General features: G+C 44.7%; 1 protein-coding gene across 1 annotated transcript in view; it reads left to right on the top strand.

The window, feature by feature from the left end:
* Positions 1-2,562: 2,562 nt before the first annotated feature.
* The window catches only part of LOC135914943 (retinol dehydrogenase 12-like), a 35,108-nt gene continuing 15,959 nt past the window's right edge, over positions 2,563-21,711 (top strand). The window contains exons 1-4 of the mRNA XM_065447877.1: positions 2,563-2,591; positions 5,679-5,815; positions 8,500-8,739; positions 14,031-14,117. Coding sequence (XP_065303949.1) covers positions 2,563-2,591; positions 5,679-5,815; positions 8,500-8,739; positions 14,031-14,117 — 493 coding nt within the window. The remainder of the gene's footprint in view (positions 2,592-5,678; positions 5,816-8,499; positions 8,740-14,030; positions 14,118-21,711) is intronic.

The following is a 21,711-nucleotide window of genomic DNA, read 5'->3' as shown; positions in this document are numbered from 1 at the left end:
AAGCAACATTACTTTGGTTATGTTCAGCTACGTGGCATTTGCATATTTTTAAATCTTGGTGCATGATAGTTGGGACACCCCATATAACCCTTGCGTGTTGACCAAGCATGCGCACCTCTGTTCTGTAAAACAACACTACAAAAATAAACTTCCGGCATAATACCTGGGCATATAATGTGAGATCACAGATATCCCTAAAGGACACCTATTTGTTAATAGAATGGTGAATTATATTTGACGGATTCCTTAACTTACCTTATAATCTTGGATTTAGCCATTTATTGTGTGCCATCGGGTGATGTGACGGTTCTTGGGCAATCCTCCGGAATGGGGCATGCCCCATTGTGACAGGAGGTGTACAGAATCCCTAAATCTTGTTTAATAGGTGTCGTACTTTTACTGTGCACCACAACTGTCACCACTACATCGCCTTCGTCCTTGTGACATCACTGCACATGCGTCTCACATACACTACGCACTCGCCTCCATTTGTGTTTGGGTCTCGGCATAGCATGTGAACGATGCAGTACATAAACACAGAACTTGCATGTCATAAAGTTGCAACTTTTGCGGTGAATAAAGATAAACATCCAATGAGAATACGCACCGCATGGCTTGAAAGTAAACAAAATTGCGCTCATCAACGTTATTTCTAAAGCATTTAATTAACCGCCTTACTAAAGCTTTTCCAACATGTGTGTAACATCCGCAGATTTTTTTTTTGTCCAGGTGTGATTTAATACAACAGTTCCTGAAAAAAAAAGATGAGCAATAGCGGAACAAGGAACGTAAACGATATTCCTTGGTCGACTAGAGCTCATCGCTTCAAGTTTCCGCCTTCCTTTGAACTTCTGCCTTGTTTGAGTTCCTGTACAGAGCAATTCAAAGTCTGGCACACACAGTATATGCGCACTACTGCAATCATCACGAGTGCTTCCGTACAAAAACCATTTTGATGTGCTTTTTAATACATTGCCTCTTTTAGAACATTAAACTCTTGAACAGGAATGAAAACAACATATAACAAATTTAATCCACTACAGCTCAATGTATTGAAAATCTATCTACGAACTTGTACAGAGCACAAAGGGTTAATAGAACACAACATACAAGTAACCCTACGGAGTATTGTACATACATGAGCTAGGTCAGCTTTGCAGCACGTACAAGTATCAAAGAGTATGCAAAATATTTAACAGAATGCGTATTTTGAATAATACAGCAATTACAGCTATTGGAAGTTGTTGAATGGAAATAAAAAGGAATTACAGGTCAAAACAGGACGTCCGTATGTGTTCCTAGGACGCACAGATCTTTTTTTGCACCATTCATATTCTGAAGTTTAGACGAAAAAAAAAAAACGAGATTTCTTTTGTATGCACATAATTTCTTTTTCAACTGTAAGCTGTTTCAACCATCTATGGGTTCTACAAACACAATCGTTACTGCGTGCTACTTGCAAGAAGGAAAATGAGCGTAGTGTCCACGTATCCGCAGTGTGAAGTAGTCGCGTAGTCTATGAGCCCATTTCAACATACGTCGCTTGAGTTCCACGGAAAAAGCGTCATTGTTTCGTCACGGTGCGAGACAATCACTCTGATGTGACCCTCACCGAGCTTTCCTCAATTCTGGGCACGTTCGTTCCAGTGGTCGCAACACTCAGTTGCGCACTCTTAGACGTTGACAAGAGACGTGTTTCGAAACCAAGTGTAGCGCCGTTGTTGGACAATGGTGAAGAGTAAAAGCGCGACGTTCAAGTTGGCTGTGCGGCCAGGTTTTTGTGCTGTCTCACTTTGGAGCCACAACGTCGCGGCACACAGGGTCACGGTCGTTGCGAGCCATTTGTACCGCGAAAGGTGAGCACAAGATTTTACTTCGCACAGTTATTGCTTATGGATATCGTGGCCTCGTATCGGCAAGTTCTGAGCGTTCTTTAGACGCATGTGTGCTACACAGGACGCATTGACGAGAAAAGTATAAACTCGGGTGTGATTACAGCAACGTTAAAATAGTTACTCTAACCTATGCGTTCCTCGCTTTATTCTTGATTAGGCTGTAATCGAATTCTTGCACGTGACACCGACGTTAAAAGGTTAAAATCCTTCTAAAAAGGGAATTACGCATGATGCAATGCACATTTTGGAATATATGTGAAGCGAAGCTGTCGTAAAGGGTTAATGACTTTCTCTAAGTTCGCCCATTTCGTTCCTGCGTCTTTGGCCCGAGGGAAACTGGTGCGCATGACAAGTGGTACCCCGGGCAAGCTGTTGGGATCACTGGAGCGTGTAGAAAGGGTGGCAGCTAACATTACTTCAATTTCACGCCGAGCGATTCGTGTCAGATCTTCTGAAGTCGATGGTCACTGCACTTTGCTGTCCTCGCATGAGGATGTCGCATCTGTGTTCGGTCAAAGATGTTGCCGCGCGGTGGCTCTTTGCCTACTCAAAGCGTTGACACTACTTGATAATATGGCTTAATGTCCCAAAATTCTTGCACAACAGCATGTTGAAAGAGTCGTCAACGATGGCCTTCAAATTATGTCCAACCTCGTCCAAATCAGACATGTCACTGTCAGCACTGTGGCAAAGCAGGTAAGTCCTGAATATAAGCGGCGTATGATTCCGTCGATGTCTGGGAGCAGGTCGCTAGGTCTTTCTTAGCGGCATTCTTCCATCCAAAAGGATGACCAAACAAGTTTTTCGGCTTCTGGGGCGCTATAACGTAAAGTTATTCCAAACTTCTTTATTCCAATTCTTCAATCAGCCCTCCATGATTGGTCACGAAATGATCAAGCCCCCCTCCCTCCCCCGTACGCCTGTCTCTCACGCAACGTCAAGAAAACAGCGAAAACGCTCCATCTGATATTATGTGTGCACACTGATTATGATTATGATTAGATCGAACGAAATAAAAATATTTATTTCTCATTCGATGCTTTTTTCGCCAGAATACTCTGCCATTGGTCCAAAGTTTTCGGGCTGCACCCACTTCACCTGTCTGTCACGCGGCGTCACAGAACCACGAAAACTCATGGCGTCAAAATGACGTGTACGCATAAAACACGCATTAATATGCCGAACAAAACTGAATTCTTTTCTGAATAGCCGGAGGCTGCCCCGTTCAGAAAGGCATAGAACATGACTGCCCACCGATTGCTCTGGCACTAGGCACTGGGAGCGGCCGCGGAACACGGGTTTACTTGCGTATAGTAAACATTCTTCCGTGGCGCTATAACACTATCTGGCCCCTTTGGCACGTATGCGCCATCACTCTGCCAACTCTGCTTTGCTGAGGATCCGTTCTGGCGGCATTTTTAACGTTCCGTTGCACGCCGCCGCGATTTTCGACCATCCACCGCAAGCTAAGCAAAGGGAAGCGGATCAATCACAGACGCCGCCACTACTCTCTTCAGTCGGTTGTCTACTTTCACTATTCTGGCTCGGCCCCATCGAATCTGTCTCCATTTGAGCGTGCTCGTCGCCTCTTGTCAGCCAATTCTATAAGGAAATATGCACAATGTAGGCGTTGCTATTCGTTTTGAAAGCAAAAAAAGTTACCGCCTATAAAAAAGGAGAGCGTTTGATTGGGCTTTTCAAACAACGCTGTGGGTTACCGCCCGATGCTTGCGTCAGTGGTTACGTAAATTTGACGTCAGGAGATTGGAATAAAAACAGATTGGAATAGTTTTACATTAGAGGGCCCCGGCTTACATGTGTCCCGGTCTGTAAGCTCATCTTCGTGGACCACACCCTCGCCGTGCATTGGAGGGAGAACATCAAGTTGGCCAACACTACATACATTTGAATTCACCTGTTGTGGGTAGTCACACGCTCATACGGGGCAATACAATCTTCCACGTCGACGCTATCGGTATCACAGAACCTTCTTGGATCTTTCGGATACGCCAGAAGACCGGTTGGGCTTGCCAGCGCTGGCGCCACCTCTTCTGTCACAATGTTAAAAGACATGTTTTTTGCCGCAACTTAAAATACACGCAAAAGGAAAACACATAGAAGACAACACGGGCGGCTTGTCTACACGCATGCGCAGGCTGTTCCCGAACTTACGTTATCCAGCGGTCAAGCAATTTCGTTTCCGATTTGTAGAGCAAGATTGATGTATCGCTAATGCAACTTGAACCCTTCTTTTTTTATATTGTAAGCTTCCATTAGCTCACGTGCTGTTTGATTTCTGCTTCTGCCAAGAATCTTAATCTCAGAAAAACGTGGTTTGCACATTCAGGCATTGCAGTGCGCTGGCGAATGTGCCGCGCCATCTTTCATTAGATTTAGTTCGTGTTCCCTGGCTCGCTCATTTATGCAGCGTCCAGTCTGTCCTATGTAGGACTTGCCGCACTCAAGGAGAATTTCGTACCCCACCCCCGTGGCGCATTCTCCGTAGGACGCGCCATGTTTCTTGCTAGAGACTTGCGCACCATGTATTTTAAACATGTCTTTTAGCAAGCACCAAGTAGGCCAACAAGCACTTCTGTTGCAACAAATGTCACAATGTTAATACCGAGGCGACAACCGCTCCGTGGTATCATGGGGCTGCTCCAAACCTCCACAAAAATTCCACGGCGACAAATTAGTGAATCAATTAGGTGAAAAAATGTATCTACAGATTACTTACAAGCTGCGGCCACGCTGCATACACAAGATGGCTGCCGAACACGCCACGGGAATAACCGTGGCGGTTCTTCCCGCCAAATCTTTGTTGACAATCAGCCGCGTCTTCAGCACCACGACCTACGACTTAGTAAAAATATTACTAAAATTAACAGAAGCTTCGGTACTCCAAACTTCATTTCCACACTCCACCTTTGTTTCCGACTTCTTCACTTCTCGCTTTTTCAATTTGTCTGTTGGGGGATCGACTCAGTGGCACATAAGCAACGCACATACGCAGTGGCCGAAGTTGTCTATTGGGAATACCCAGGGCGCATACCAAGCAACGCAAGTGGTCTATTGGGAAGCCTACGCACTTGCACATAATACCCAGTGGCCCAACAAGTATAACTGACAAGACAGCAGCAGCCAGCTGCCAGCATCCGCAAATTGGGGATAGGAGGCAAAGCAAGCTTCTCTTTAAAAAATTCTACTGTGTTGTAGTTGTAGTGTTGTACTGCGTTGTAGTGCTGCAGTTATTCACATATGAAAGCAGTTCGTAGGAAGTGCGCCATCTTCTGTGTTGAGTCGTTTTGTGATGCCTATCTTGTGTACAAGAAATGATTGTAGTCTCTGTAGCACACGCGTGAGGTACCTGCTGCAGTCCGATACTTGCACAACACTTTGGGCCGACGTAGATGTGGTATATTTGTTTAAAGAGAGACTAATAACGCCCATAAATGAGCGCATTACCGACATAACGTGTCGATCTGCCAATAACACATCCTTGGTGGGAGTACCGCGTGTCAAAGTAGGGGCAACGCGTAATGGCCCGACTGAAGTATATTGAGGAACAACCAAACCTACCGACTAACCCGCTTGTTGGCGAGTCTTCCATAATGGCCACTAACCACTGAGTACGAGAAAAACTAACACATCGTTTTTTTTAATCTCTCTGCCACGATCCAATTTTGCAGACGACACTATGGGCACAAACGAAGCGGTCATAGATTCCGACGTCTGGTCCCTTTCACTGGGAGTCGTTGCTTCGATTGTGGTGGCGTTATGTAGTTATGGATTCAAGGTGGTCTTGGTGATCGTCGCTGCGCTTGCGGGCACTAACGTGTACCTGCGCTGGACCAAGGGCATTTACAATGGCATGAATCGGATGGACGGCAAGACAGTCGTAGTTACAGGAGGCAATGCAGGTGAGTCGGGGGTAAACTTATTGATGCTTCGAATGGGACTGTTCTAGTTCTTGCAGCCAATGGGGCTCATGTGCAAAGGCTTATTGTACCATTGTCTGCAATGAAGCTTACTGCGTTGAATAAACACGTTGTGTAACATAAAATACCTCCCAAAATTTTTGTTCACAGCGGGTAATTTCCTTCGAAATACCGTCTATACTTATTATATGTATACTGCGGGAAGTTACACTCCGAATACCACTGGTTTACGAGTGACGCTGCATGCGCTCACTATTACCGCTGGAACGACGGGAAATACCGGAATACGATGCGCTTCGCTGTAATCCTTTACCAGAATAGTTCAAGCCTACGCTTTATATAGACCGTTTTTTCGTAGGCGCCGCCATATTGTGAACGCAGTGTCGCCGCCTATGAGCAGCGCCATACTGGCTTCGGTGAAAGCGGTATTTTGCATGGCAGGTATACGCTCGGTGGTAGGTTCTGGCGTTTGTTTTCGCGGTCGTGTGGTCTGTTTAGTATGACGTGCGTCTTCTACGTGGTAAGCGGTTCTGTGAGACGTGCTGAAGTGGTTTAAGGCGTCATGGCCGGAATTTCTGCTGGCGTTGAGGTGGACGGAACACGCAGTGCGATGTGTGCGCGCATATTTGAGCCTACAATCAGCCTCGGAGATCAATTGTATATTTCTGAATGTTCCAATAATTAATGTGACCTTATTGCAGTATTATCCTCTATTTCCAAGCTGCGGTTTAGGAGCCATGAAACATACGCGATGATCGTAACAGCGTGGGTACCGTTCTGCTACAATAGGAGCTGTGATGTTATACTTTGACAAGCGTTCAAACTGTTCGCTGCAGGTTACATTGCGTCACTACTTGGTTCGATGGATGAGGTGTCCGCCCCTGAATAAAATAGTTTTGGCAAGTAATAGCAGCGTACCTTACAGTCTGAATTAAACTTGTCCAGCAAATGGACTGGTTACGAACTACGCGAGCGTCCTAAGCAGTGGTAGGTGCTGGATTACAGATATCTTTGTTCTATATACCGCATGGTCCAAGCAAACGGCATCAGCGGTTATACATCTATAATCGTTGTGCGGCGTGACTATGTGAGGTCCTACTGCGGCGTTAGCCCGTTTTCTCTTGCTTTTTCGAGAAAGAGGATGATAACCGATTTTTTTGGTTGTGTTCGTTCCGTTCTCTACGAGGCACTCACACGTATTACGGAAATTTTGTCCTCAAAAATAGGCATCGCATTCTTTTTATGCGATCCCTCATATATTATGGCTGTATGCAGGCCAAAAAGGCAATGCCGAAGCGCACAGCTTACATATGTATCGTGCTGGTTCACCAACTGCAGTGATCGCTGTGTTGAGCAGCGCCATCGGCCTCATGCAGGAAGGCTAGGGTAGACATATGGTAATTTGAAGCCTACTAGACTTGAAATGCGCGAGAACGATGCCGGTGCATCACAAATATTTGATTGCGCCTGCCGCTTAGGTGTTTTGTGGTTGCCTTAGGTTGGTCGTGCACGAGCATGCGCTCTTATGCTTTATGTTTTACTCCCTACGCCACGCGATTCGATAGTGAGCAGATTTACCATTTCATGCTGCTAATACAGATACACCGGTTTTCTTTGTTGAATTAAAACCGATATAAGCAAAATAGTTCACAACACATACACACACCGCGACTGATAATGTGCGTACACCGCGTCTGATAAAACGCGTCACATTTTTGCGCCCCCAAGACATATTTCTGCCTACAGTAGTTACCGATGCACCGAAAGGCTTCCCTGAAGACATTATATGAACGGACATTGCGTGAAGTTCACAAAGTACCATTTAAAACATCTCGAAATCGTTCCGCAGCACGCGACAGCAATACTTTCAAGCAGCGCCGCGCCGGATCGCCCAAGCCAGAGAGGAGGAAAGGCTCTCCGCCAACACCTCCTAGTCTCCGCGCGCCCTATCCTCCTCGCCCGATGAACCGGTCTATAGCCTCTCCTAGTCTGAAAGAGAGAGATAGGGCGAAGAGCCACTAGCGATGGTGTGAAAAACGATATGTGCAGCGCTAAACGGCAGACAGAGTAGCGTGGATTAAGGATCGACTACGAGAAACTTGAGAGAAAGGCTGACTTTGATGGGAAGTTCGAGGCGTCAGGTTAGGTTAGGAGGAACTGTTATATTTTAACCGGCGGCGACGTGCCGTGAATAACGATACTAATAAAAACGTTTATTTCGTCTTCAGATATACCTATTGTTTTGGCCAGTTGGTCCAAGTGAAAAAAAAAAAGAGAGACTGGAAAAATTCTGTACCGCAAATTGAATCTCCCGTCCCCGACTGGTAGCTGTCCATGTTGTGCGTGAACCGCAGTCAGTCTGGTATATCTATTGGCAGGTGATAGTCGCGACAGCACCCTCCTACTGTGGTGCTTTCTTGTACGTTAAAAAAGCCTTGGAATGAAACTCTATTGTCTGCGTTATAAGAGCAGTGTCTTGTGCTGGTAATTTTGCTAAAGCTGGGTTTTAAACATTTGCGGCAGCTCCCTTATTCAAACCACATGGTGCGTTGCGCCTGACTTCTTTAAGAGGCCGGACTCTGTTTCTGACTAATCTCTCTTGATGTTTTGTACCGCTGTAGTGTGTAGTGCATAGACCGGCGGTCAAGCGTATCGCCCACTTCCAGGGATCGGCAAAGAGACTGCCAAGGAACTCGCGCGGCGAGGCGCCCGCGTCATCCTGGCTTGCCGCAGCCCGGCCAAAGGCCAGCGGGCAGCCGAGGACATCCTGGTGGAGACCGGCTGCTCCGTCGTCGTGCGCGAGCTCGACCTGTGCTCGCTCAAGTCGGTGCGCCAGTTTGCCGATGACATCGTTCGCAATGAGCGGCGGCTCGACGTACTCATCAACAATGCCGGTATTTTCCCAGGTGCGCTTACTAATCAAACAAGGCAGAGACACTGGACTCGTCCCCATCGAATGGGCACCCGAAAGGGACATAGACGGTAGAGGTCCCCGCAAAGCGCTTGGTCACTGCTTTTGATCTTGTATTTTTCATACATTGAGTCGGACCGAGAAGTTTGCGACCGCAGGCGCATGCGCGGCTTCTAATTGGGTTATTCCACGTCAGCTGTCGCGGCCATACGCTCGACCACCTCCGATATTATTTTTAAAAAATATACAGGATAGCTCGTTTGGACTTTTCCACCGCATCGAATGTGCACAATGCCCTCTGGAGCTCCCTGGGCGTCACCACATTAGCCTCTTGACAGCTGTAATTATCCGTTACCTTCCGCAAAAGCAGTGCAGGAATTACAGCGCTTACATTTCTACTCACATGCAAGTCCAGAGGGAAACTAGTTAGAATGACAGCGAGAAGGCAGAGAATGGGCAGAATTGACGCGGTCGCGAAACGACTGAATAACAACCTTGTCACACTTCCCCTGCAGTTCACATACAAGGGGTGGGGGGGTGGGGGGTGGAGGGAGGATAGAGAATAGGTGACGTGAGGACATGACAGTGATTGCGGGCAAACGGGATAAATTTAATTTCAAGGTGCGGTACGGTACGTTTCTGGTGTTCTTGAAAAACAAACCCCATGCACATTGGGACAGTTTACGCAAGGCGTGCAGAAGCAGAGCCGCATTAAAGCGCACCGTAGGGTCTAGGCGACCCTACGGAAGCGGTTACACGTCCAAACAACCCTTTTGTGCCAGGCGCGGTAGCTTTGAGTCTGTTGCATTGCTCGATATCACGGGTTTAATCCCGACCGCTGCAGCCGCATTTCGACGGGGGCGAAATAAAATACGCTCGTACACTTAGAATTGGGACACGTTAAAGAACATCCCAGTGCCAAAATTAATCCGGAGTGCGGGACTACGACTTGTCTCATAATCCAATTGGGCTTTTGGCACGCACAACCCCATAATTCCATCAAAGTTTAATACTTCTGCCACGAGGCGATGCGCCACGTGAGAAAATGACAATGCTCAAACCTCTCATACGTTATGAATTAGGGAGCACAACAACGTCTCAAGCAAACACCTCCCTCGTGTGTTCTGTGTATTACGCAGACAAACAGCAGTGGTGCAGGCAAGGTAACGTTTAACATCAACTCACCACTATTGTGTTGGACTAGACGTTGAAAAACAACACTCGCCGTCAAAATCAGCTCCAGATATCATCAACCAAAGCAAACAGATCAGAAAGCTTAGCTTACATTGATTTCCACAGTGCGTGGGTTCCACATGATTTATTTTTCAGACGTCGCCAAACTAGGTGGGAGCCAAAATTCCCCAAAATCGAGTATGTTCCTCGTTGCCGTAGAACTTACATTATTATAGTTGATAGACATGTCTTTTTATTGTAACATTATTCAGGCACTCCATTATTATATTTCTTTCTGTAATTTGCTTCTAAGAATGACAAAAATATAGCGTTTTCTAGAAACTATATGCAAAAAATTCTGATATACAAAAGCCCAAAAATACAATCGTACAAATGTCCAAAAAGCATATTATCTTCCAAAGCTTAATTTGCGCCTCAGTTTCACGCTACAACCTCGCAAAGCCACGCTGAACTTGGACAACACAGCATGTCGGTCTATGTTTACGCGTCCATAGAACACCGTAGCGGTCCTGGTAAAAGTCTGCCAAATAACGGCTATCATAGAGATGGACATGAACTATTCGTTCAGAAAGCTTGCGAAAAGGTAATATTGTTTTAAGGTTGCACAGGGTAGTGAAAGGTCGGAGCTGTGGTCGAAATTGAGGCCAAAAGACGCGGTTGTGCAGCATAATAATGTAGTTAAGCTTAGTAGGGTGGTTCAGAAAATATGTTCAGAATTTTTTAAATACAGGGAAGATGCGATGAGAAAGCGACTTCTTCGACATTGCATTTAGCACAGAGACCTACCTTTAATATGACTAATAAACAAACAAGCAATAATGCGACTAATTTATAATCGGGCGAGGCTCGATGGGGATGCTCAACGGTGCGGCGTAATCCCATTACTCATAGCCGTCAGCTAAAGGCATTACATTTGCGTTCTTCGTCAGTTCAGTTTAGATTTTCATGGTGCTATTGGACGGAATTCATTTAGCTGCATACGTTAAGAGCGTCAACTTTTGCATGTCTGAAAGCGGTTACGAACTCTCGGGAAGACGGGCTTTACAACTGTTGGATTATACTCGCTAAAAAATAAAGGCGTCATGTGCATGTGCATGCAGACATGCATATGCTGCGTCTACTGCCCAGGAAACGTGCTTGTTATTCTTTTTCGAATGCTTTTGTGACGGCGGAGTAAGAGATTACAGAGCATTACAGAGCATTACAGAGACCAGCAAGTATGCGGCCTGTAGGGTGGGCAACACAGCAACAAAAAACGTCAAGCGGAAAGTCAGAGAGGCCGAAATAATCTCATGGGTGGCGGCGGTCGAAAAGAAACCTGCCATGAGTAACTACATAAAAGGAAAAACCGAAATCAGGAAAAAAAATCAATTTCTGTTAACGCAAAGGGAAGCTCATTACTTTTCAAAGCGAGATGAGGATGCCTTAGAACACGCACCTATAAAGCGAGATATAAGAACGAAGAAGAAGCATGCGCTTGCTGTGGTAAATCTAGGGAAACGATAGAGCATGTTTTATTATAATGTGAAGATGTCAGCCCAGCGGTGGACTTAGGCACCATAGGCCTCTTTGAAGCCCTTGGGTTCCGCGAGAGCAGGGGGAAAGTAAACATGACCGCAATAGAGATTTATAAGAGGCGATTGGAAGATTGGTAGAAGAAAATAGGGGAACGACAAAAAAAAAAAAACCGTAGACGTACAAAAACAAAGTTCACAATAGGGGATCAGAAAATTTGTTTGTGGGAATTCCGCGTGCGTTTTGTTTTTCTTTTCTTTTTTTCTTTTTTAACCTAGGTAGGATATTAGGCAGTCAAATAGCAAGAGCTTGGGGGCGCAAGCCAGCCCCCTGTTCCGAAGGGGATGCTCATAACATTCATCCATCTAGCGTTGCTAAGGAAAACAAGCATAATACCTTCCCTGCATGAAATGCTTTCGTCAGCCTACTAACTCCCTTTAGAGACGCCGTATTAAGCGCAATTTTAACCAACAATCTTTCTGCCTCTTTTATCATAGCGTTTTTTTTTTCATGACAAAGAGTACGAAATGATTATTTCGAATTATATATAGCACTCTGGAGTACCAAGTCTGTTCCTAAATTCAAAATAATGTCCAATATGATCGACCCCCTACTTGACCTCTGCCCTCGCGGTTCAAAATTTTAACCCTTGATTTGCGTGCGGCTTCCTGGTCAACGGCTTCAACGGCTTCTTGGTTCATGGGCTAAACCCAGAATCTTGCGCTATTATTTTTCGCGCTATTTCGTTTGGCATGAAGCTATGCATTCGTGAGCGGAGAAGTAGAGGTATCCAGCCGTGCGGAACGCGTTCTGCATCGTACGCGTATCCTGATTGCAACTGCTTCGACACTGGGGAAGCTTGTGAGGATTTGCTTGGAGGTTGCTGCCTGCATAACAGTTAGGCGGATTGTAGCGCAGGAAATAGGTTAGAAAATAAAGGCCGGACGCGTTAGCATAGGATGCGTGAGCATAGGCTAAAATTCTTTGTGTTTTCCAAGTCGAGCGTGTTATTGCGGGGCAGTTGCGTAACATTCAGGCACAAATGAAATTTTGGCAGAATATATACATGCCCCGAGATTTAAACATACGCAAATGCCACGTAACTGGACAGAACCGAAGTAATGCTTTTGCTGTCGCTTGTAGATACTCAGATTAATTTTTACATTCTGCCTAACTACATAATTAGTCTAAATTATTTAATGAACTTCTCAAGTATTATATAATTAGAGGAAAAGCGCCAATGAGAAAATTGTAGGAAACATGAGAAACTTCCGATACAACTTGCTGTTGCTCAATACGTGCTACATAAAAGTGTTGTCGTAAGCGCAAAAAAACCGCGCAAAATTCACGCTTAATTCACTGGCCACTCGAGGAACCTTGCGTGTATTCGCAAGCTCCTTTCATGCTCGGAAAAGCCCTTTTGTTCTGCACGTACTGAGCAACAAAAAAGCTTCATCGGTAGTTTTTCATGTAGCTCTACAATTTTCTCATTGACACTTTTCATTTAATTTAATAATAGAGAATTTGATGAATTTAGACGAATTATGTAATTAAGCAGAATGCAAAAAAATAGCCTGAGTATCTCCAAGCTACGGCGAACAACATTACCTTGGTTCTGTTTAGCTAGGTGGCATATTTTTAAATCTTTGTGCACGAAAGTTGGGTCACCCTGTATAGGCAATAGCCCTCTATAACGCCCTGAAGCCCCGAGGGTATTGTAGTAAACGTAGATAAATAAATCTGCTTTGAGGACATCTGCATTAATGTATGTTTGGGCTTTCGCATCAAACTTTATATTTCTTTTGCATAAAGCGTCTTAAAATGCTACATTTCTTTCATTTTTAGGAGCACATTAGGAAAATAAAATTATAAAGTAGTGTCTAAATTATTTACCAGTAAAACACCATGTCCGTTAGCTATATTAAAGTAAATTTTGCGCCAACGAAAGAATTACTCGATTTTTGGCAAGTTCTTTCTTCCACATGGTGTGGTGCCGTTTGCGAAAACTCATACGTACACAAATTTTCTTTCATTTAAACCATTTTGGGGAAATGTCTCTCCTGTCATTCTGATGATCTTGGTTTTTAACGACACAGTTGGACAGTTGGTTTTAACGACACAATTTGCTGTTATAATGTTGACGAAGGATATTGAGTGTTCAACAACTTCTTGTTGAGCGCGTACTTCCATGTGGATGGTTGTGCATCCAGCTGTTCATATCCGGGATTGCTAGCTCACGTACAGCAAGCGCATTGATGTACCTAATGCGCTTACCTAATAACCAATCGTTTAAATGCTCTAAAAGCAGAGCAGGTTATGAAAAAAGCGCCACCCTAAACGGGCGCGAACACACCCAGTGCTACAGCGCGGGGCCGCACGAATTACAGGACAAACAATTAAATGTGTTTAAAGGACAACTCTGTGCGACAACATATGGACTCGAATAGGACGCGAACAAACTGATCAAGAACACACCGACAAACCGTGCATGAAATAACCGCGCTTTGCAAAACTATTGAGAAAGCAAAAATGATGCGCACTCCATAAACCGGGCAAATGCTCGTGCTTTATTCTCAGACAGGATTCAGCTGACCGACGACGGATATGAAGAATGCTTCCAAGCCAACTACTTGGGCCACTTCCTCCTGACACTACTACTTACAGGTAGGCTATGCAAAAGTTGCTCTATCCTGGCTCAGTGGTTAAAAGGAGGATTGGAGTAATTTATTGGACACAAATATCTGGTAGAGAGTTGTTGCAGTGTCAAAATGAATGAACCTGTATTGATTTATGCTGCGTTACTCATTTGCTCAACAAATACATCCATATTGCACGCAAGTAACCGGTAACACAAGCATCGCTGTCGATAAGCCAGTAAGTTGCTAATATTGCTTACTTGCACACAGTGGCGCAATCACACAGCACGAAGAAGGCATGCGAAGCTGGTAAGGCGTAAATGGATTATCAGCAAAGGATAAGTCGGGTCATATCTGCACAGCAGCAGAGAGAAAGGCTGAAGTGGCCGCGCAAGATTGGCACTAATGCACAGTTAAGCATCGTGACCGGTTAGCCGTAAGCGGGAAAGGTGCGGCGCCCCACAGTACCGAATCCTTTAAGGATTGGTACATCGTTCACACCGGGCGATGTTCGAATAATCGTTTAACGGATCGCAGATTGGATTGGATTGGAAAAACTTTAATGAATGTCCTGCAGGACGCACGCCAGCGCGCAGTGGGCGTCTCCCACGCAGGGACCGACAGGGAGTACCTGGCGGCCGCTGCGCGAGCCTGCTGGAGGGCCCATTGCTGGTCTTGTAGGAGCGGGCTTCGTATGGTCTTCTCCCACTTTTTATCCCTACATTGCAAAGAGTACAAATGCAAGCCGTTGCATGTCATGTAGGAATATCTGGTCGAGTCGCGAAGGCAAGACTACATGGGAGATTGCCGAAGCTTTCTTTAATCGCAGGCCTGGCGACATGCGTGTTGCGAGGTCATCTGTGACGCTGGACAAGTTAATTGCTTGACTGCTCATTCTTTATTTTGTTTTACAGATGTGTGCAATGTAATATATGTTATCGCTTTTGTCAATAAATTCCAGTCTTAGTATGCGCTTGTACCTTTCTTAATGCCGACTCACCCAGCGTTTCGTACTTTTTAGTCCGCTCTCACCAAATTGTGTGTACCCAAGATAAGCATCAGCTTTAGCATGCGGATTAAGCGTTTGTTAAAAGCAGTTCTTTTTGAGCGTTTGAAAAGTTGTGTCGTGTCTTCTAGTTCGCACGTGGCTGCAAAAAGTGCATATAGAGAGAAGGAGTGATAGGTATAACACATATTGCCTCTCAGCCACGTACAGGGTGTCGCACGCAACTTGTGCCACGGTTTGAAAGTATGCGAGTGCAACGTATCTGGATAGAACCAAGCCAATGTTGTCTGCCGTCGCTTGGAGCGATTCGACTATTTTTTGTATGTCGCCTAAATGCGTAATTAATTATTTTTAATTACTTAACCTCTCAGACATTATATTCAGAGACAAATTGTCAAAGAAAAAAATGTAGACCATCCTGAAGAATTCTTGTTCCAGCTATCAGTTGCTCATTGCGCGCTGCATACACATTCTAATCCTGATGAGAGAAGCCTGCAAAACACAAACAAAAACACTCTTTCTTTAGGATGCTGTATTAAGTGCATGTTCTGTCTCCGAAATTGATAGCGAGCTTCGAACGCTTGTGTACTTGTCATCTCTGGTTTGTGGTATTTTGCTAATATCCTTTTTATTTTCTTGTTTAGGCAACGGTTTACAGTCATCAGTCAGTCTCCTTCTTCAGCACATTTGTGCGGTGTGCAAGGAAATAATAATAATAATAATAATAATAATAATAATAATAATAATAATAATAATAATAATAATAATAATAATAATAATAATAATAATAATAATAATAATAATAATAATAACTTTATTAACAAACCTTCCAATTACAATTACAGAAATGAGGTTCGTCTAGCGCTGTACGCGCCGCATCAGACGGGAAAACCTCGACCACGAAAGAGGTTTCATCGTTTTTTCCGCGAAAGGATATAATCAGTGAGCACGTTTTAGCTGGGATTTTACTACATAATTTTAACTGTTGTTGGAAGTATCGCGTTTTGCTTTTCGCATAATAGCGACCACCGTGCTTGTGGCAACTGTGGATTCAGCTCGAAGTGCACCATTATTTTTTGTACGCCTTAACCGGTTCCAACGTATACGTTTCAAACAGCGATTGCCTGTAGGAGTTCTGGGGTTAACCAGTTGTGGTTCTTTCTGCGCTTGCATATAACAACCTTCCTACAAGTTTTTTCGAAACTATTTATCTGATCACAAAATTCTTTGGCAAGTTGAACTTGCACAACCAGAGATTATAATCCATGACCAATTAAATGGTTGAACTAGTTCGTCCAGCTTGCGCTGATCGACTACATTCACCCGTGATTTTTTCACTGGAATGTCTGGTGTGGTATTTAGAGATTCAGAAGGTGTAGTGCTCTGAGAAAAACCGCATGCAGTAAAATAGTAGTCAGCTAGACGTTGTGCAATCACACATGAAGCTATGTTCCAATTTAGAGCCCGTAGAGCAATGCGGTCCAAACAAGCATGCGTCAGTCTACTATCAACGATTTCTTAGCGCGAGGGTATGGTTATCGTGTTTTCTAAACCAAACGGCGACAGAGTGGATAAGTAATCTGATACCGGAACCCGGCATGGACGCAGAGTATCGATAATAGAGAGTTTTAGTTTAGGGGACGCAAGCGGCTTGCGTACGCAAGAACTAGGGGCGACGGTGCTGCGCATGCGCAGACCGCTACGTCCACTTGCATCCTTGGGTTGTTGCGGCAGCCGAAAACATCGCTGCCCCTAAGCGGTCACGCTACACATGTGACTCTCGCGGTGTACGAGAACTTACGAGAAGCGAGACCAGCCGAGACAAGCCGCCCATCCCGCCATACAGACGGAAAACATGGCTGCGCCGGCGAGGACGTGTGCAGGTGTGCATTTCACGGCCGACGGGGTAAAGAAGCTGGTCGCAGAGCACACATTGGCACGTTGTCGCCTCAACGGCGGCATGTCAAAATTTACAGGGGGCTCTTAATAAACAGAAGCCAGACCAGAACGGATTATGCTGCACAAGACGCCTCACTACAGCTTACCAAACGTATGTTTGGATTGCTTCGACCCGGCTTCTGTCGTAACGTAGGCGCGTAGATAGTATTATAAATCTTTTGCCTAGTGTCGTCAGACATCGTTTATATATATATATATATATATATATATATATATATATATATATATATATATATATATATATATATATATTAACTGCTTTTAATAAGAATAGTTTGTACTTTACTTCATGTGCTTGATTTCATAATTAAAAAAATAATAACGCAGCAACAATCAAACGCTGATGGCGCTACGAGCGCATGCGACTTCAGTGCGGCTTGGGTTTGGGTTTAACTTGACTTGCGTTTAACACATAACGTGTTTCTGCTTGCGTACCCAAACACAAACGCATCCAAGTGCTAGGGGCCCCAACGCCTTGCGTCCCCTAAACTAAAGCTCTCTATTCAGATCACCTGCAATGCGCATGTGGCCTTCACCAATAAATTGGCCTAAAACATCTACTTCGAGTACAAAACGGCCTACGCTGCGCGATGGCGTGCGGTAGAGGGCAAGCTGATTATGAGGAAATTGCGAAGCATGGATTCCTAAAGATACGCAATCAGCATGTGTAAGATTTATAGCAGGATTGAGACGAGGAATACCGGTTAAATAGAAAAACAGCGATTTCACTACGTCGGCGTCACGAACGCGTCATGAAACTAGCACTGTAACCATTCAACACACAAAAAAATCAACACATGAATAAGGAACGTTAATTTCAGCCACAACAAAAACATCAACGAATCCAACCGCATCATCTGCATTAGCTTTAAATTCGCCCCGATACTTGCGCAAGCGAATGTTGAGATTAACCAATGAACTGACTATCCCGCAGTTTGGGCCAATGTTGGCTTTGAAAGTATCGAAGTTTGTAAATTCAATTGTAACAGTCAGAGTCATTACGAATTGGTTCCTTGAATTTTCTCAACATCCTCTTCACACTTCATGCGAATAAGGGGCGAGGTTTAATCCTTTATTTGCGAAGACTTTGGCACCCGTCACCCAGACAAACTCAAACTTCTTGGCTTGTAAGAATGTGTAAGCTAAAAGAACTGGTGACTCGCTTGTGTAAGGCTATTATTGAAAAACAACTTTGTAAGCAAGTTAGCTTCATCGAGCTACCGAAGTTTGTCAGGTGTCTTAAACCAGCTTTCCCTGATTCCTACTATCGCAAAGAAGACCAGGACCGTTGGAATCGACTCGGACCTCGAAGGGAGGCGGCGTATAGCGATGACATCACCACTTGACAAGTTGCGCAGTTCCGACTTATCACCAAGACAACATAGCCGAGATTTAAGATGGTCATTTCGCTGCACTGGCAAAACATGGCTTGCTAAGTTTTTTTCTTCTATATTGTTGCTACTCATTTTGTTGTCGGGGTAATTGCTTCAAAAGTGTCCCCTGTGTATGAGCCGTCGTATTCAGTTCATGAATTTCTTTGTCTCTATCCAGCATGGCCGCCTCAGAACACATCAACGGGTCCCTTGTTACGTCGTACTATTTATACAAAACCGTTATTGAACCTTCGAGGTCAGGGACAGCTTTCGACACCTTCACAAATTGAGCTTCGCGCAGCAGCAGAGAAACGACCTGAGCATGACGAGCCGGCAGTGATTCCAAGTTCCTTTTGACGTCCCTAATTTCGTCGATTAGGGCCAACAGTGTTTCGCTGGTCCCACCTTGATCTGTGACGTCTGACTGAAGGGCCGGGGCTCCCTGTTTTATGCATGCTCTGCACCTTTTGCACACCGAAGTGTCACGCTTCGGCTGTCCCATCGTAGAAAGAGTTAGACGCGATACCTGAGCAAGCTCGACCTACATGGTAAGAATATTTGCGTTCAGCACAGGTCTTCCTTTTCCCGTCACCAGGCAATAGCTATTGACATGATATGCAGTTGTCGTCACACATCTCAGACAATATTGAAAAGCTGGCAAGGAACAACATGAGAACCTGTTATTTAAGTGAAATGTCAGCCAATACCAATGTACCCTCCAAAGTAAGGTAAAGAGTGCCCTAACATTTTTAACGCCGTTGACTCGAGAACCATCGGGAAGATAGTTGGAGTAATCACTCTGCCAGGAGGACCACGCCGAAGGCAGCTCGACGCTCAAGAGAAAAGTGTACACACTTTTCTCTTGAGGGATAATGGCAACCTGCTGTTCATGATCTAGAATGCCTGCCAAACGCACCCCAGCCCACCCTTATTCTTCTCATTATTTCAGTCTCATGATCCGTATCCGCGGTCACTCGGCAATATCGGCATTAAGTCAGCTAATATTATTTGTGCACCTCTTTTCATTGTAGTTTATATGCTTAGGCGCTAAAAGCGTCTAAGTTGATGGCAAGAGAGAGAGAAAGAAGTTTAATGACACGAAATGCCGAGAGGCATTTGATGGCAAAACTTCTTATACAGCTTATAGGCTGCACTGCCAACAATTAGCACAGACAAGTCGAAATTAGAGATGCGTTATTCATGCACATTTGTATTAGTGATTTGAATTTTCATTTTATTTATTTCTGTGTTCCCAGCCAAAACTGAAGAACACGACTCGTCTTCTTGAGCTAGAGAACGCTTCAAAAGGCGGCAGGCCACAAAATAGTGGTCGGTCAGGCCGCCATTGGAATCTGAACCTGGCAACGTTTAACGTTAGAACGCTATCTAGTGAGGCGACTCTAGCAGTGCTATTGGAGGAATTAGAGGGTAGTAAATGGGATATAATAGGGCTCAGTGAGGTTAGGAGGACAAAAGAAGCATATACAGTGCTAAAAAGCGGGCATGTACTATGTTACCGGGGCTTAGCGGAGAGACGAGAACTAGGAGTCGGATTCCTGATTAATAAGGAAATAGCTGGTAACATACAGGAATTCTATAGCATTAACGAGAGGGTGGCAGGTCTTGTTGTGAAACTTAATGAGAGGTACAAATTGAAGGTGGTACAAGTCTATGCCCCTACATGCAGTCATGATGACCAGGAAGTCGAAAGCTTTTATGAAGACGTAGAATCGGCGATGGGTAAAGTCAAAACAAAATACACTATACTGATGGGCGACTTCAATGCCAGGGTAGGCAAGAAGCAGGCTGCAGACAAGTCAGTGGGGGAATATGGCATAGGCTCTAGTAATAGCAGAGGAGAATTACTAGTAGAGTTTGCAGAACAGAATAATATGCGGATAATGAATGCCTTTTTCCACAAGCGGGTTAGTCGAAAGTGGACGTGGAGGAGCCTGAATGGTGAGACCAGAAATGAAATCGACTTCATACTCTGCGCGAACCCTGGCATCATACAAGATGTAGACGTGCTCGGCAAGGTACGCAGCAGTGACCATAGGATGGTAAGAACTCGAATTAGGCTAGACTTGAAGAGGGAACGGAAGAAACTGGTACACAAGAAGCCAATCAATGAGTTAGCTGTAAGAGGGAAACTAGAGGAATTCCGGATCAAGCTACAGAACAGGTATTCGGCTTTAACTCAGGAAGAGCACCTTAGTGTTGAAGCAATGAACGACAATCTCATGGGCATCATTAAGGAGTGCGCAATAGAAGTCGGTGGTAACGCCGTTAGACAGGAAACCAGTAAGCTATCGCAGGAGACGAAAGATCTGATCAAGAAACGCCAATGTATGAAAGCCTCTAACCCTACAGCTAGAATAGAACTGGCAGAACTTTCTAAGTTAATCAACAAGCGTAAGACAGCGGACATCAGGAACTATAATATGAATAGAATTGAACAGGCTCTCAGGAACGGAGGAAGCCTAAAAACAGTGAAGAAGAAACTAGGAATAGGCAAGAATCAGATGTGTGCGTTAAGAGACAAAGCCGGCAATATCGTTACTAATATGGAAGAGATAGTTCAAGTGGCTGAGGAGTTCTATAGAGATTTATACAGTACCAGTGGCACCCACGACAATAGTGGAAGAGAGAATAGCCTAGAGGAATTCGAAATCCCACAGGTAACGCCAGAAGAAGTAAAGACAGCCTTAGGAGCTATGCAAAGGGGGAAGGCAGCTGGGGAAGATCAGGTAACAGCAGATTTGTTGAAGGATGGTGGTCAGATTGTTCTAGAGAAACTGGCCACCCTGTATACGCAATGCCTCATAACCTCGAGCGTACCGGAATCTTGGAAGAACGCTAACGTAATCCTAATCCATAAGAAAGGGGACGCCAAAGACTTGAAAAATTATAGACCGATCAGCTTACTGTCCGTTGCCTATAAAGTATTTACTAAGGTAATCGCAAATAGAATCAGGAACACCTTAGACTTCTGTCAACCAAAGGACCAGGCAGGATTCCGTAAAGGCTACTCAACAATAGACCATATTCACACTATCAATCAAGTGATAGAGAAATGTGCAGAATGTAACCAACCCTTATATATAGCTTTCATTGATTACGACAAAGCGTTTGATTCAGTCGAAACCTCAGCAGTCATGGAGGCATTACGGAATCAGGGTGTAGATGAGCCATATGTAAAAATACTGGAAGATATATGTAGCGGCTCCACAGCAACCGTAGTCCTCCACAAAGAAAGCAACAAAATCCCTATAAAGAAAGGCGTC

This window comes from Dermacentor albipictus, unplaced genomic scaffold (genome assembly GCF_038994185.2).
Source record: "Dermacentor albipictus isolate Rhodes 1998 colony unplaced genomic scaffold, USDA_Dalb.pri_finalv2 scaffold_11, whole genome shotgun sequence".
Classification (NCBI taxonomy): domain Eukaryota; kingdom Metazoa; phylum Arthropoda; class Arachnida; order Ixodida; family Ixodidae; genus Dermacentor; species Dermacentor albipictus.
The sequence above is the reverse complement of the archived record's forward strand: the minus strand, read 5'-3'. Positions and strand labels throughout refer to the sequence as shown.